At 37.9% G+C, this 15,491-nt stretch overlaps 1 protein-coding gene across 7 annotated transcripts in view; it reads left to right on the top strand.

The window, feature by feature from the left end:
- Window positions 1–15,491, top strand: part of ABL2 (ABL proto-oncogene 2, non-receptor tyrosine kinase) — a 99,969-nt gene that overhangs the window by 64,647 nt on the left and 19,831 nt on the right. For 4 of the 7 annotated variants that reach the window (XM_079761017.1, XM_079761020.1, XM_079761018.1 and 1 more), the window contains exons 2-6: window positions 2,394–2,456; window positions 3,585–3,755; window positions 8,229–8,524; window positions 13,182–13,454; window positions 14,964–15,048. In XM_079761017.1, the coding sequence (XP_079617143.1) occupies window positions 2,394–2,456; window positions 3,585–3,755; window positions 8,229–8,524; window positions 13,182–13,454; window positions 14,964–15,048 (888 nt within the window). The remainder of the gene's footprint in view (window positions 1–2,393; window positions 2,457–3,584; window positions 3,756–8,228; window positions 8,525–13,181; window positions 13,455–14,963; window positions 15,049–15,491) is intronic. The other 3 variants (XM_079761019.1, XM_079761022.1, XM_079761023.1) reach the window with 1 other exon arrangement.

The following is a 15,491-nucleotide window of genomic DNA, read 5'->3' as shown; positions in this document are numbered from 1 at the left end:
AGAGCATCCTCTGAGTACATGATTCATCTATACAACATCTTTTTTGAGAGCCCCTTATATACATGCACTATTCTGGGTGCCTATAATTTATCAGTGACCAAAGCAGACAGAAATCTCTGTCCTCATAAAACTGGTATTCTGGTTGAGGGAGTTAGCTTAATACACATGAATATAATAAAAAGTAAATTATATATTTTGTGGTATTAAGAGCTTTGGAGAGAAATACATTGGGAAGGGAGATACGGAGAATGCGTGAGTGTTGTCAGGAATAGATGTATTTTAAAATAAGACAGTCAAAAAATAGTGCACTGGGGGGATAGCATTTGAGTGAAGTGTCATGTGGTGGATATCTTGGGGAAGAATGGTTTAGGTAGAAGGTAAAGCCAGTACAAAGGTCCCAAGGCAGGGGAGTGCCTGCCTTGTCCAAGGAAGGCCAGTGGTCAGAATGGGGTATATTAGAGGAGTAGGAGTAGGAAGATGAATTGGGTAAGGTAAGTTGTAAAGGACCTTGTAGGCCCTTGTTAGGACTTTGGTTTTTACTATAAGATATAGGGAGCCATCTAAGATTTTGAGCAGAGGAGTAATACAATCTGATTTATGCTTTAAAAACTGGCTGGTGTGTCCTAGCCGGTTTAGCTCAGTGGATTGAGTGTTGCGGCCCCCCCACCCCGCAGGACTGAACGGATTTGATTCAGTCAAGGGCATGTACCTTGGTTGCAGGCTTGATCCCTGGTCCTGGTTGGGGCGCATGCAGGAGGCAACCAATTGACGTATCTCACGTTGATGTTTCTCTTTCTGTGTCTCTCCCTCTCCCACTCTCAATGGGAAAAATATTCTGGCGAGGATTAACAACAAAAAAACCTGGCTTGTGTGTTGAGACTAGACAATAGAGAACAAGGATAGAAGCATGGAGATCAGTTAGGATAGTGAAATAATCTAGGTAAGAGATGATGGTTGTGACATGGTGGTAGTAGTGGAGGGGGTGAGAAATGAATAGATTCTGAATATTGAAATCAGTGCCAGTAGAATTTCCTGATGGGTTAGTTGTGATATGTGAGAGCAAAAAAGGAATCATGAATGATTCCAAGGTTTTTTGTCATCCCCCTCCCACCACCCAGCTTTATTGATATAGTTGACATACAAGAATATGTAAGTTTAAGGTTTATGATGTGTTGATTTGATACACTTGTGTATTGCAAAATGATTACCACCATAGCCTTAGCTAATACACACATTACATCACATAATTACCATTTCTTTTTTTGTGGTGAAAACATTTAAGATCTATTCTCTTAGTAACTTTCAAGTATATAGTACAGTATTATTAACTATAATCACTATGCTTGCTGTACATTAGACCCCCAGAACTTATTCATCTTATAGCTAGAAGTTTGTACTCAAGCTTTCAAGGTTTTTGGTTGGCATTTCATAACCCAATGGAAATTCTCCTAAAGTAGATAATTTTTCATTAGAATAATAATAACAGAACATGTAGCCAGTTTAAAGGATGTTTCATATAATACAGTGTTTTGTTCATTTTATAATTCTAATTGCCAGTCACTGTAACTCTGCCTTTAAACAAAGAGCTATACATTTGTTTCAAATTAACTGTCAGGACATATGGACATATCTTTAGGTTTGTCATAGTTATTCTAAATGTAAAACACAATTTAATTAGCTGTGGAATTTTAAATATGCATTCCTTTTAAGAGGAGAAGGAATGTGATGAAGTGAAATAAACTCTAAAACTGTTAGAATTACAGATCAACCTACAACAGGAATTTGTCTATTTCATGTATAGACAGTGATGAAACCATTTTTAAAACATTGATTAATGCTATTTTAATATTAAAATACATGCCATTGTTTTCTGTCGCTTACATTTTTGTGTAATTTGATCATTCATTCAATCAATAGTTATTGAACACATATAACTCCTTGCTAGAAAGAAAAAATTCTTAGCCAAAGAGCACATTGTGAAGTTTGGGAGACAAACATGAATTGAGGATATAATGAAGATAAAGATAGAGGGTATTAATGCAGCAAATGCAGTGTTTTTTTTTGAGAGCACCAGGAGGAGGAATCTGTGAGGCTTCCTAGGGGAGGTTATTGGAGCTGAATGTTATGAGATGAGTCAGCCAGTCAAGAAAAGGGTGGAATGAGACCACATTCCAGATAGGACAGTGTGTGCAAAGGCAGAAAGGTAGGAAGCTTCACAGTGCATGTTAAGATTTAAAATTTGAGATGTAGAGTGGGTGGAGGTGAAGCTAGAGAAATAGGAGACCTGATCTTAAAGCCCTTGAAGGCGATATTAAAGAGATTTTAGCTTGATGGTAAACTATTGAAGGATAATCTTGAGAAGAGTGACATGGTCAAATTTTTGTTTTGAATAGATCACTTTGCCAGCTGTGTGGAGGATGGATTTGAGGGAGACAAGACTGGAGGCAGTAGTCCAGGTGAGAGACGATGGGGATTTGAACTAAGGCGTTGGCTGTAGAGATGGAGAGGAGGAAATGGATTTGAAAAGAAATAAAACCACAGATTAAAGGCTTATTCTTCTGTAAATATGATAAAACCAATTTTAAATTAAAAATGATTGGAGAAAAGTTAGTGGCACATAGCTGCTAAAAATAATTCCAGTTATTAAGAAAATTGCTACTAGAAGAACAGAGTATTTTTTGTATGATTGACCTGGGCTGTAAAAAGATGGTTTGTGTAGTATGACTAAACTTAGGAACCATAAAGCCTTGAGGTAGAAACCAGGTCTTACAAGGCTTCCACCATTACACATGACAGAAACTCAATAAATGTACATTGTTGGTGGTATTTTCTAGGGCAGCATTCATTTAAGTGCCTATTTTACAAAAATGTATCACCAAGGAATAGAAAATAGGGTAGAATTTTTTTCATTAAAACAACAATTGTAAACTATTATAGACAACGTTGCATGGTAACACAGTTATTTTGGAGTGGTGAGAATATTGTATAAAACCAAAACATTTTTCTGTTGTTTAACAGGTAATATTTTTTTTCTAGAAGCACTATTTTCAGACATAAATGGAGGGTCTGGATTTATACAATATGTACATATTTCTTAAAATCTGTTATCTTTTTCACAATTTGTTTTATATGGACAGAGTAAGGGAAGGAGGGGAGTTTGGCAGGACTTATAAAACATAACTATTCCTTCTTAAAACTACCACTCCACCATAACAAAATATCCTGTATTTTTATAAAACAAATTGCCAGTTTTTTTTGAGATTTCTTCTTTCCATTTTGAGAAAACTGCTTTTCCTGTTTATTTCTGATTTTGGTGACTGCATATAAAGCACGGTTAACTGTGTTCTTTTCATTTTGTGTTTTCTCTATCTTGTTACATTTTCAACAAGTAGACTTCTCTTGTGTTTAGGAGACATTTGTTCATTCTTCATTATTCTAAAACTATATAGTTATGTCTCTCCCTGGAGCCGTCCATCTATGCCAGCAGCTAAAATACTGCCTACTTACTGAATTCAAATGAATTTTCCAGCTGTGAATTTCAAATGAACTTACTGTGAATTTCTTTTTCTTCTTATGTCTTTCAGAAGCCTTGCACCGCCCCTATGGTTGTGATGTTGAACCCCAAGCACTGAACGAGGCCATCAGGTGGAGCTCCAAGGAGAATTTGCTGGGAGCCACTGAGAGTGATCCTAATCTCTTTGTTGCACTTTATGATTTTGTAGCAAGTGGTGATAACACACTCAGCATCACTAAAGGTAAGCTTCTGAGTAATATCCCTTACTTTTCAGTTTTCATTAGTGGATAGGAAATAAAAGGGTCTGTTCTAGATTCTGCCTCTAAAATTAGCTAGGTGGTCTGTGCCCAGATACTCTTGGTTCATAATTGTCTGTTTTTAAAAAGTGAGAATATGTTTTTCATTGATTCTAGAGAGAAGAGGAGAGAGAGGAAGAGGGAGAGGTAGAGGGAGAGAGAGAAAAAAAAAAAGAGAAAAAGTAACATCAATCAGTTGCCTTATGCATGTGCCCTGACCGGGGATTGAACCTGAAACCTGGGTATGTGACCTGACTGGGAATCGAACCCCAGACCCTTCAGTGCACAGGGTGGAGCTCTAACCACTTAGCACACCGGCCAGGGTGTAATTGTCTTTTTTAACCTGTGTATGAGGTAATGCCACGTTGTCTACTTTATAGGCTTATTAAGGATAAAATGAGATCGTCTTTTAGAAAAAACACCACACAGTATACACATAAACTTTCCTCATTTTCAGAATTTGTATTATATGTAATATGGCAGCATTCATCTGCCGCAGAGGTAGGGTTCATTGTATATCTCTTCTCGTTGATTGAATCATGTTGTCCATGACTGGCTGCCTATCTGAGAACTGTTTGTTATCAGTTAGCAATGAGATTAAAAACTTGTACCCAAAATACAAACCAACTACATTACCAAGTACAATATTTAGTTCAGCTGATATTTCTTTTTTTTTTTTTTTGGAGCAAGACTTTGGGCATGAAGAAAGTAGTCTAGTGATTCACAGTCTGGCATAAGCCTCTTATATTATTGTGGACTTGCTCTGAGCAGCACTGGCCTAGGCAATTTATCTCTCATTTTTGTTTATATGGATCAGTGAAAGGAACAGTACGAAGGGTTTCTATTGTTGTAATATTCTCAGATTAGTTTATTTCAGTAGTAAATGCTTATAAAAGGGAACACTAAGAACATGACCAAATAAAATCATCCATTATTGGTTTTTTGAACAAGGATAGGAAATATGAAACTTTTATGAGAAAGAAATAGAAGTATGGGAGATTGTCATCGTGTACATGAATTGGATTGCTAATTTGCGTAAGTTTGTTCTTATCTTTTGAACCTACTGGGAGAAAATATATTTCAGGACAATTTTTCACTCCACAAAACTGTCACATTAAGTAATTATTTGTCAAACATATGCCTTTTATATTTTTATTGATTTTAGAGAGGAAGGGAGAGGGAAAGAGATAGAAACATCAATGATGAGACAGAATCATTGATTGGCTGCCTCCTGGGGATCCTACTGGGGGTTGAGCCTGCAACCCAGGCATGTGCCCTGACCAGGAATTGAACCGTGACCTCCTGGTTCATAGGTTGACTCTCAACCACTGAGTCACGCCAGCTGGGCCAAACATATTCTTTTCATTTGTAAGGTTCAGAATGAGGTAGGTATTAATTGGGAGTGGACATAACAAATTAGGAACATAAGCCTCCATTCAAGGAATGTTACCTTTAAATAAAATTTTTACATCAGTTTTTGAAATTTGACCAGATTCATCAAAAGCAGAAATGCTAAAAACTGAGTTTCTCGCCCTAGCTGGTTTGGGTCAGTAGATAGAGCATTAGTCTACAGACTGAAGGGCCCAGGTTTGATTCGGGCCAAGGGCACATGTCTGGGTTGCAGACTCGATCCCCAATAGGGGGCGTGCACGAGGCAGCCAATCAATGATTCTCTCTCATCATTGATGTTAGTATCTCTTTCCCCCTTCTCCCTTCCTCTCTGAAATAAATAAAAATATTAAAAACACACACACACACAAAACAACAACTGAGTTTCTCAAACTGGGGTATAAATATGTCCCAGTGTGAGTGTGATGGCATGTTTGCATGAGCCAGGAGGTTCTAAAGGCACAGGAAAAGTAAAGTGCATTATCTCCTCGTGTCAATTTACTTAAAGATTTTGGGTAGTTTTGGGGATGGATGTATGAGAGATGGGTGTTTATGCATTGGGAAGAAAGTTTTAGGATAAAACAAAGGACTTCATACAAATTTTATTCTTGTGGTTGTCTTTTTGAGCTACAATAGACCCTTATACCTTTACTGATACTTCAGTGGAGAAGTTTGTGAAGCTGTGACTCAGAACATTCTTTCCTAGATATAATTTGCATGTCAGTTACTTTCCAAGATAGCTCAGTCACTGAGGAAACATTGATAAAGTTTATTGAGTCTTCAGTTACCAGTTGTGGCAACCACTAGTGTGCAGCTCAAGGAATAGGATTCCCTTTACCTTATGGCCAGCAGGGATTTTTCAAAAAACCCATGAAATGCCATATTTTTATATCAGGTCCTTATTACAAAATAATGTTATGCTAAAGCTTTTTAATTATTTTAAATATAAGAAAATATATTTAAAAAATAAAATAATTATTTTACTTCCCTTTTTTTGAAAATAATAATTTGCTTGAAGAAACAAAGTTCTACCAGGATTCTTCTGTCAATAGGGTAATGCTTTGTATCCTACCAGCTCATACCCCTGTCAGTTTCCTTCCAGAGTAGAAAATTCTTCTCCCAACTGCCAAAAAGAGGAGAAATGAGACAAAAACCTAGGGTGTTTCACTGTATCCTAATTTGATTACCTGTCATTACCAGTTCTTTATAAGGAAGCAATAATAATATGCTTAGTAAAATACTTAGTGTTTTACCTTTTCCAGTTCTCATGGAATAAGAGAGAAAAGCTACAGAGCAAGTTTTATTTTGTTTTTCTAGCAGTACTAAGATTTTTTTCCCCCAGTGTGTTTCCATCACCACACTCCTATTTATACATATGTATATTTTATATGTATAAAATGCATATGAGTCCATACTCCTGTGTTTTTTCTCACTGAATGTTTCATATCCAGGTCTCTTGGGTGAGATAGTAAGAGCCAATAGAAAGTTACCCTGTGGTAGACATTTCTGTAAACCACTGAAAAAAGTTAGATAACTGTCGTAATAATGATTCTGAGTTTTTCCTCAATAGCCTTTGCCTGATAACTGGATCATATGCTCTTGATTGATTTGGCTTTTTCCTGCTTTCTGACACTGAGAAGTGGGTGTGAACTCTATAGAAAGGCATCTCTCAGAGTTAGGGGCCTAAATTGGAAGGATTATTTAGGTGGTCAGTTATTACTAATGATATATCTTTTGCTTTCCCCGTCTTGTCCATGCTGCAAGTGTAGAGGCAAGGTATATGTTGCTGGAGTCTGAAGTTGATGTTTACAACTTTAATGGAGCAATCAAGTACACGGAAGCCATTAGCAAAGATACTTTGAGTAACTTCAGTTTTGGGTTCCAGCATCAGACTCAGCTTCCTTTCCCACACACTAATTTTAGAGGAATGGATAGGAGTGACTCATTCTTCGTGGGGAAACTGGGAAACTATATCTATTTAAAACTTGAGTCCTGGAAAAGATTGTGCTTTGAGAGTCCTCACTACTCACCTCCCTTCCCCAAAACAATTTTCTTTTTGAAAACATTGCTGAAAGCTCTGTGGTCAGTGCTTTTGTTTTGTACATTGATGGTTTTGTTGCCTTGGTGCCATGTGAAATTTAGAAGTAATGTTGTGTTTCCCAGAGCTTATCCTTAATCCTTGAGTGCTTGTTAACATTGAACCATATATAAGATACATTCCTTGACTAACTGTTTTGGGAAGAAAAAATGTACAAAAAAATGTTTTTGAAGGGTGAGACTATGTCATTTTCCAGCTATTTGAGTAATCTTTTTATCTTTGTATACATGGAGTTTTCTAAAGACATTTTTAGTTGGTATAAAAACCTTTGAGCCGAAACCGGTTTGGCTCAGTGGATAGAGCGTCGGCCTGCGGACTCAAGGGTCCCAGGTTCGATTCCGGTCAAGGGCATGTACCTTGGTTGCGGGCACATCCCCAGTGGGGGGTGTGCAAGAGGCAGCTGATCGATGATTCTCTCTCATCGATGTTTCTAACTCTCTATTCCCTCTCTCTTCCTCTCTGTAAAAAATCAATAAAATATATATTAAAAAAAAACAAAACCTTTGAAAACCTGTAGTAAATGTCAAAATGCCCCTTTTAACTATGCTTCTTTTGTTTAAGCTACAAGCTAAAGAGATCAATGGGGGATATGATGAACAGCCAAGTTTGTTTTTATTTTTTAAATATTTTTATTGATTTCAGAGAGAGGAAGGGAGGGAGAGATAGAAACATCAGTGATGAGACAGAATCACTGATTGGCTGCTTCCCAGGCATGTGCCCTTCCTTGACTGGAATCGAACCTGGGACCCTGAAGTCTGCCGGACGGCGCTCTATCCACGGAGCCAAACTAACTAGGGCTGTTTCCATTATTTAAAAAAACATTTGTTGGCATAAAAGTTCCTATTTTTCAATGAGTTTAAAGTTTGATAATAGATTGCTTTTGAGACAAAGTATTAACATCTCTTTCATTCTGTGATAACCTTATGACTAGGTGAAAAGCTACGAGTCCTTGGTTACAATCAGAATGGTGAGTGGAGTGAAGTTCGCTCTAAGAATGGCCAAGGTTGGGTGCCAAGCAACTACATCACCCCAGTAAACAGTCTGGAAAAACATTCCTGGTACCATGGACCTGTGTCACGCAGTGCAGCTGAGTATCTACTCAGCAGTTTAATCAATGGCAGTTTCCTGGTGCGAGAAAGTGAGAGCAGCCCCGGGCAGCTGTCCATTTCGCTCAGGTACGAGGGGCGTGTGTATCACTACAGGATCAATACCACCACAGATGGCAAGGTAAGACTGGCGACCACCTTTAGGTGTGGATGGTCTGCTCCTTAGAAATTATATTCAGAATTACTGAAGAATATAGTTTTTATGTCTGATGAAAGAAAATAATCACTGATGTTAGTTTGAGCTGTTTGCCATGTTAAAGAGAGCTTACTTTTTTCAAAAGAATATGGTAATGGAAATTTAAAACAGTATTATAATAGAAGTTTAATGATGAACTAAATGCGAAGAAGAATGAAGGAAATTGCTGGATAAATTAGTTCTAATCATTGTTAATATGTAAATAGACATACTAGGTGTACCAGTTAATAATGTGGATTTTTTTCAATAGATGAAGTTACACATATGTTGATATATATGCGATTTGATATGTATGCTATTTTGTTGTATTGACAAAAAGCTTCAAAACTTCATATGTCAAATTTGCTGAAGGTGTTCACATCATAGATATTTTTACACTTAAAAATGTCAAATTTCGGGGCCAAAAAAAGAGCATTTGTGGAAAGTTATAATTCATTACTTTATTTTGAAGAAAAGTGCTGCTGAATACTTCGGGAAGCTTATGGTGAACATGCTCCATCTCAAGATACTTGTGAACGCTGATTTAAACGCTTTAAAGGTGATGATTTTGATGTGAAAGACAAAGAACGTCCAGGTCAACCGAAAAAGTTTGAAGACCAACAATTACAAGCATTATTGGATGAAGATGCGTGTCAAACTTAAAAACAACTTGCAGAAAGATTAAACGTTGCTCAGCAAACAATTTCCAATCGTTTACAAGCAACGGGAAATATTTTAAAGGAAGGAAAATGGGTGCCACCTCAACTGAACAAAAGACAAATGGAAAACCGAAAAGTCATTAGTAAAATGTTGCTTCAACGGCACAAAAGAAAGTCTTTTTTGCATCGAATTGTGACTGGCGATGAAAAGTGGATTTATTTTGAGAATCCCAAATGCACAAAATCATGGGTTCATCCAGGTCAACCATCAACATTGGCTGCAAGGCCAAATCACTTTGGAAAGAAGACAGTGCTCTGCGTTTGGTGGGATCAGGAAGGTGTGGTGTATTATGAGCTTCTAAAACCAGGTGAAACCGTTAATACTGATCGCTACCAACAACAAATAATCAATTTGAACCATGCTTTGTTCGTGAAACGACCAGAATGTTCCAGAAGACACAGCAAAGTAATTTTGCTTCATGATGACGCACCATCACACACTTCAAAACCAGTAAAAGACACGTTAAAAGATCTTGCCTGGGAAGTATTAACCCACCTGCCAGTTTTCACCAGACCTTGCTCCTTCAGGTTACCACTTGTTCCGATCAATGGCACACGCATTTTCTAAGCAGCACTTCAAAAACGTACGAAAAAGTGGAAAATTGGGTCTCTGAATGGTTTACCTCAAAACAAGAAAAGTTCTATTGGGACGGTATCCACAAATTACCTGAAAGATGGGGAAATGTGTGGCTAGTGATGGACATTACTTTGAATAAAGCACTTGTGATGTTTCTCTTGAAATTATCGTGTTTTCTTTGATTACAAAATCCGCTATTAGTAACTGGTACACCTAGTACACCTAATGCATTGTATAGAATTGATTTATTTTTTAAATACATTTTTATTGATTTCAGAGAGGAAGGGAGAGATAGAAACATCAATGATGAGAGGGAATCATTGATTGGCTGCCTCCTGCATGTTGGATGGAGCCTGCAACCCAGGCATGTGCCCTTGACTGGAATCGAACCTGGGACCCTTCGATCTGCAGGCCGACGCTCTGTCCACTGATCCAAACCGGCGAGGGCTATATAGTATTTATAAGTTAAACCTTATATCTGAAAATTATAATAAACCCTACAAGGAAGTTAACAGAGTAAGAATTTAGGCTTCTAAGACTGGTGTTGATCATTAATATATCTATCTATTCTATATATATATAAAAGGCTAAGTGACCAACTTTCCGTCTGACCGTCTGACCTACTGTCTGACCGACTGACTGGTGGCTGGTACATATGTCGTGCATTGGCAATTTAAAAATAAACGTTGACTCGCGCGTGTGCAATGCATATAAAGCTCTTGCTGGCGCTAATCGCATGCGTGTTTTAATTTTATAATACTATATTATATATACTATTTTGACCTATAATTTTTGCAGTAACGTAATTACCGCATGAATCCTTCTTCTAATTAATTTCCTTTCAATGTGCATGTATCTGTGCACTGGGCCACTAGTGATAATATAAGTAGATGAATCACTTCGCAGTTTACATGTTGGAAAGACCAACCAGTTTAGAATGGTTGTGTTAGATTGGAATGGTTTCTCACTTTATAAACTGTAAAGCATAGGCTTATGTTAGTTCCTCTATTGAACAGTAAATGTAAATTGAATCATTTCTTCCATTCTTTTCCTCTCAGGGATATGCATACTAGGGGAAAAGCACAGACTTTAGAGCAAGCAGGACCTGGTTTGTTGTGTCACTCTACCGTTTAGTTATAACTTTGTGATCTGACATAAGCCTCAGTTTCCCATTTCACTTTATTGCGTTCTTGTGAGGATTAAATGAAATAATTTCCATAAAGCATAATGGCTGGTATAAAGTAGGAAATAAGAAAATTATGAATTCTCTTTCTCTTTCACACTATCTTATATTGTTTCTTGATGAAACCAAATAGAATCAGATAAGTAATAATATGCAAGAGACAGCTCAACAGAAATGAGTGCATTATGTGTACAGAAGGCATGCACAAGAATGTTCATAGCAGTGTCAGTTGTAATAACCCTAAACTAGACTCTCCTAACTGTCTAACAATAGTAGAATAAACTAATAAATTGTAAATTGCAGTCTCATATAACAACAAAGATGAACATAGTACTGATATGCACACTTCAGGAAAACTATGGCCTGCCAGCTGCCTGCTTTTGTAAATAAAATTTTATTGGAATATAGCCACACCCATTTGTTTATGTATTGTCCATGGCTGCTTTTTCATTATTACAGCAAATTTGAGTAGTTTCAACAGAGGTGCTATGGCCACAAGCCTAAACTATTTTTTGTCTGGCCCTTCACAGAAAAGTTTGCTGATCCCTGCCATAGAGGAACCTCACACATATAAAATGGAGCGAAAGGGATCAGTGGTTGCCTGGGGAAGGGATGGGGCAGTGGGAATGACTGCTAGGGGGTGTGGGTTTCTTTGTGTGGGGTGATGAAAACATTCTAGAGTTAAATAGTGGTGATGGTTGGACAGCCTTGTTGAATATACTAAAACCACTGAATTGTACACTTGAAAATGGTGAATTTTATGGTATGTGAATTATATCACAATAAAAAAGTAATCTAGACATTTTATAAACAGAATCTTGGATAAATAGACAATATTTTTTACTATATTAACATTTTAACGCTGTAAGATACTATGTAAATCTCTTAAAATTCTGACATTCTACAGTCTGTATTAGACATCCTGGTTTTATAATTTAAGATTTAAGTTTCTTAAATGTATTTTTCCTGAATTAAGTATTAATTTGATGAAAACTCCTTTTAAAATCATCACTTAGTGGGTTCTAATAAATTAAACTTGAAAAAAATTGAGTGAAAGAAAACAATACATATTGTATGATTCCATTTGTATGGAGTTAAGAGGCAGGCAAAGGTAATCTAAGGTGCTAGAAGTCAGCAAAGTGGTCACCTTTACAGGGGTATATAGATGGGAGGGCACAGGAGAAGCTGCTGGGGTGCTGGTGATGCTATAATTCTTGGTGTGGGAAATGTGAGTTCATTTTATAAAAATCAGTAATTCTCCATTTATTGTACATTTTTCTGTATACAGTAAGGCCCACAGACTGCTATATTACTTTACACTTACTGCCTATCACAGATTAACTACTGTTTTAATAGACCCTCTAAAATAAAATTGTGACTCTTTTTTAGTAAATGGTGTAGACACTCAAAAGCACATCCTAGTTAAATGAAAATTATAACATATTTGATATCCTTGCTCTACCAGAAAAATTGAAACAGTGGTTTTCAAATTATGTACTGTGAAAGATTCTGAGGGGGTATTTGATAAACTCACAGGAGGTCGAGTTCCCTCTTGCCTACTTTAATCAGAGAATCTCTTCCTTTATATTTGTATACTCTAGTTGAATTTCATGCTTAAAAAGTATTTGAGGACCAATGATCTTGATGATCCAGAAAGATATCTTTGAAGTTTTTTTCCCAAGACTAGAGCTAATTTAGTAAGCATAGGAAGAGTGGGTTAAAAGTAAGATGGAAACTGAAATTCTGTGTTATCCCTTACCATCATCATTTAATTGTTTGATTTACCTCAATAAGATAACCTCCTAGCTCTGTACCTTCAGATCAATGAAAAAATGGGCTTTTAAAAAAAATTTCTGGCCCTGGCCGGTTGGCTCAGTTAATTGGAGCATTGTCCTGTACACCAAAGGTTGCGGGTTCAATTCCTGGTCAGGGCGCATACCTAGGTTGCAGTTTCGATCCCCGGTTGGGGCGCATGCAGGAGGCAACCGATTGATGTTTCTCTCTCCCTCTCCCTTCCCCTCTCTCTAAAAAAAAGTGAATAAACATTTCCTTGGGTGAGGATTAAAAATTTTTTTCTGATCTCTTTTCAAGTTGGCTTAGCTTTTCTCCTGCCTTTCTCACCAGGTATACGTGACCGCTGAGAGCCGCTTCAGCACCTTGGCAGAGCTTGTCCACCATCACTCCACAGTGGCTGATGGGCTGGTGACAACATTGCACTACCCCGCACCCAAGTGTAACAAGCCTACAGTTTACGGTGTGTCCCCCATCCATGACAAATGGGAAATGGAACGAACAGATATTACCATGAAGCACAAGCTTGGGGGTGGTCAGTATGGAGAGGTTTACGTTGGCGTCTGGAAGAAATACAGCCTGACGGTTGCTGTGAAAACATTGAAGGTGGGTTGCTGAGAATGCCAGTGCTCAGGCATCTTTTTCTTTTGTGCTCAATTACTTGGAAATACCAGCATGCCCATCGTTAACTTTGGAACGCTTTCCACCCACTGGTGTCACGCAGATCAGCAAATGGTGATGATCAACCCTAGTGCCTTTGCTGACAGTGCCGAGGAAGATTATTCATTGCAGTGCAGCGAAACCCACATGTGGGGAATGTTTATCTCTGGAGGCTGTTGATGGAGGTCTTAGTGGGAGTTTAGAAGCAAATTACTAGTTATAAAGCAAAACAGTTTGTTTTGCTTCCTCAGCACGACCCCTGCTGGACAGAATTCTTCATGCATTGTTCCAGGATCATGGGTACTCTTTCTGGCTTGCTCTTACCGCCCCCCCTTCCCCCTTTCCCCCCCTCTCTCCTTCTCTCTCCACCTCTCTCCCAAGAGAATAGACTACTTCTTGTTCTTAATATTCACAGAATTCTTTTTTCCTGCCGCCAGCTCTCCTCTTTAAGCATCCTATCAGATTGCAGGGTTTTCACTCATCCTGTTCTCTGAAGATTCTCCCGTGTGCCTCAGTGGCTCTGCCACTTTACTCATAAGGGCTGCTCTTCAGCTGTGAGTCGTAGTCAGTTCTTTTCAGCAAGCATTTATTAGGCATATTTTGAGTATGAAACAATATTTAAGGCCTTGCAAGCATGCATTGCTCCTTAAAGAATTTGTCAGGAAAACAAACATGTAAACAGCTAACTGTTCTGTCTCCTCTTTCAAAGCTGAGATGTCTTGGGACATAAACTCTCAGAGAACTGAGTTATCCAGGTTTCCCATGTGTGTTTCAGCTGTGATAGGATGTGATTGCTGAATTTTGCTCACCCTGCTAATTTTTACTCATTTCAGATATTGGATAAATTTAATTTCTTTCTTTCTTAACACCTTAAGCGCCCAGCCTGTTTTGTCTTTCGGACGGAAAGTATAGTGTCAGTCACCGGTGACTGACTGAGCGCTTAACGTGTTAATCGGACTTCTGTAGAGCATATTAGGTTATGATAAGATTCTTGATGTATATGTTAAAATATTCAAAAGATGCCATTTTTTAAAGCTGAAGTTTTTCACCTTGGCCAGTGGCTCAGTGGTTAGAGTATCAGTCTGCGCACTGGAGGGTCGTGGGTTTGATTCCCAGTCAAGGGCATGTACCTGGGTTGAGGGTTTGATCCGAGGCCCCAGTTGTGTGCATGTAGGAGGCAACCAAATTATGTCTCTCTCTCACATCAGTGTTTCTCTCTCACACCCATCCCTCCTTTTTCCTCCCTTCCACCCTCTCTAAAAATCAATTGAAAAAATATCCTCAGTGAAGATTAACAACAACAGAACACCCAAATAAAAGCTGAAGTTTTAGAATTGTGAGTCGACTCAAATAGTTAAGATGAGAGTTCACTCTGAAATAAAAAAAAATATATTTTTTTAAATAAAAAGATGGGGGTTCATTCCTCTTCTCTTTTTCTTGTTCCCCCTTTTCCAGGAAGATACCATGGAGGTGGAGGAGTTCCTGAAAGAAGCTGCAGTGATGAAGGAAATCAAGCATCCTAATCTGGTACAGCTATTAGGTGAGGAAGCTTGCCTAAACCATACGTTTCCTCAAAGCTGCTTGTCCCCCAACACCCCATTATCTCCAAATCCTCCCTTAAATCACCATGGTGGAAGCTCCAAGTGTGAATCTACTGCAATAAATGGTTGTTATTTTAATCAGCAGGCTCTGTGTTTAAAAGTTGCCTAAGAAACAGTGGCCTGAATTGATTGCAATGTGTAAAACTACCCAGTTTGTGGTGATTGCCCCAGATTCAAAGTTCCAGAATCATTTAAAAACACTTCGATGTTTTTCTCTCTCTGTTTCTCCCCCTCCATTCCACTCTCTTTAAAAATCAATGGGAAAAAATACCCTTGGGTGAGGATTAACAAAAATAAAAAAAATCACAAAATAATTTCACAAAATAGACACTAAACAAAGGACTATTGAAAAGAAGCAGATTAAAAATTGTGGCTACACTCA

The sequence above is a fragment of the Cnephaeus nilssonii genome, assembly GCF_951640355.1.
Source record: "Cnephaeus nilssonii genome assembly, chromosome: 21".
NCBI classification, from domain to species: domain Eukaryota; kingdom Metazoa; phylum Chordata; class Mammalia; order Chiroptera; family Vespertilionidae; genus Cnephaeus; species Cnephaeus nilssonii.
The sequence above is the reverse complement of the archived record's forward strand: the minus strand, read 5'-3'. Positions and strand labels throughout refer to the sequence as shown.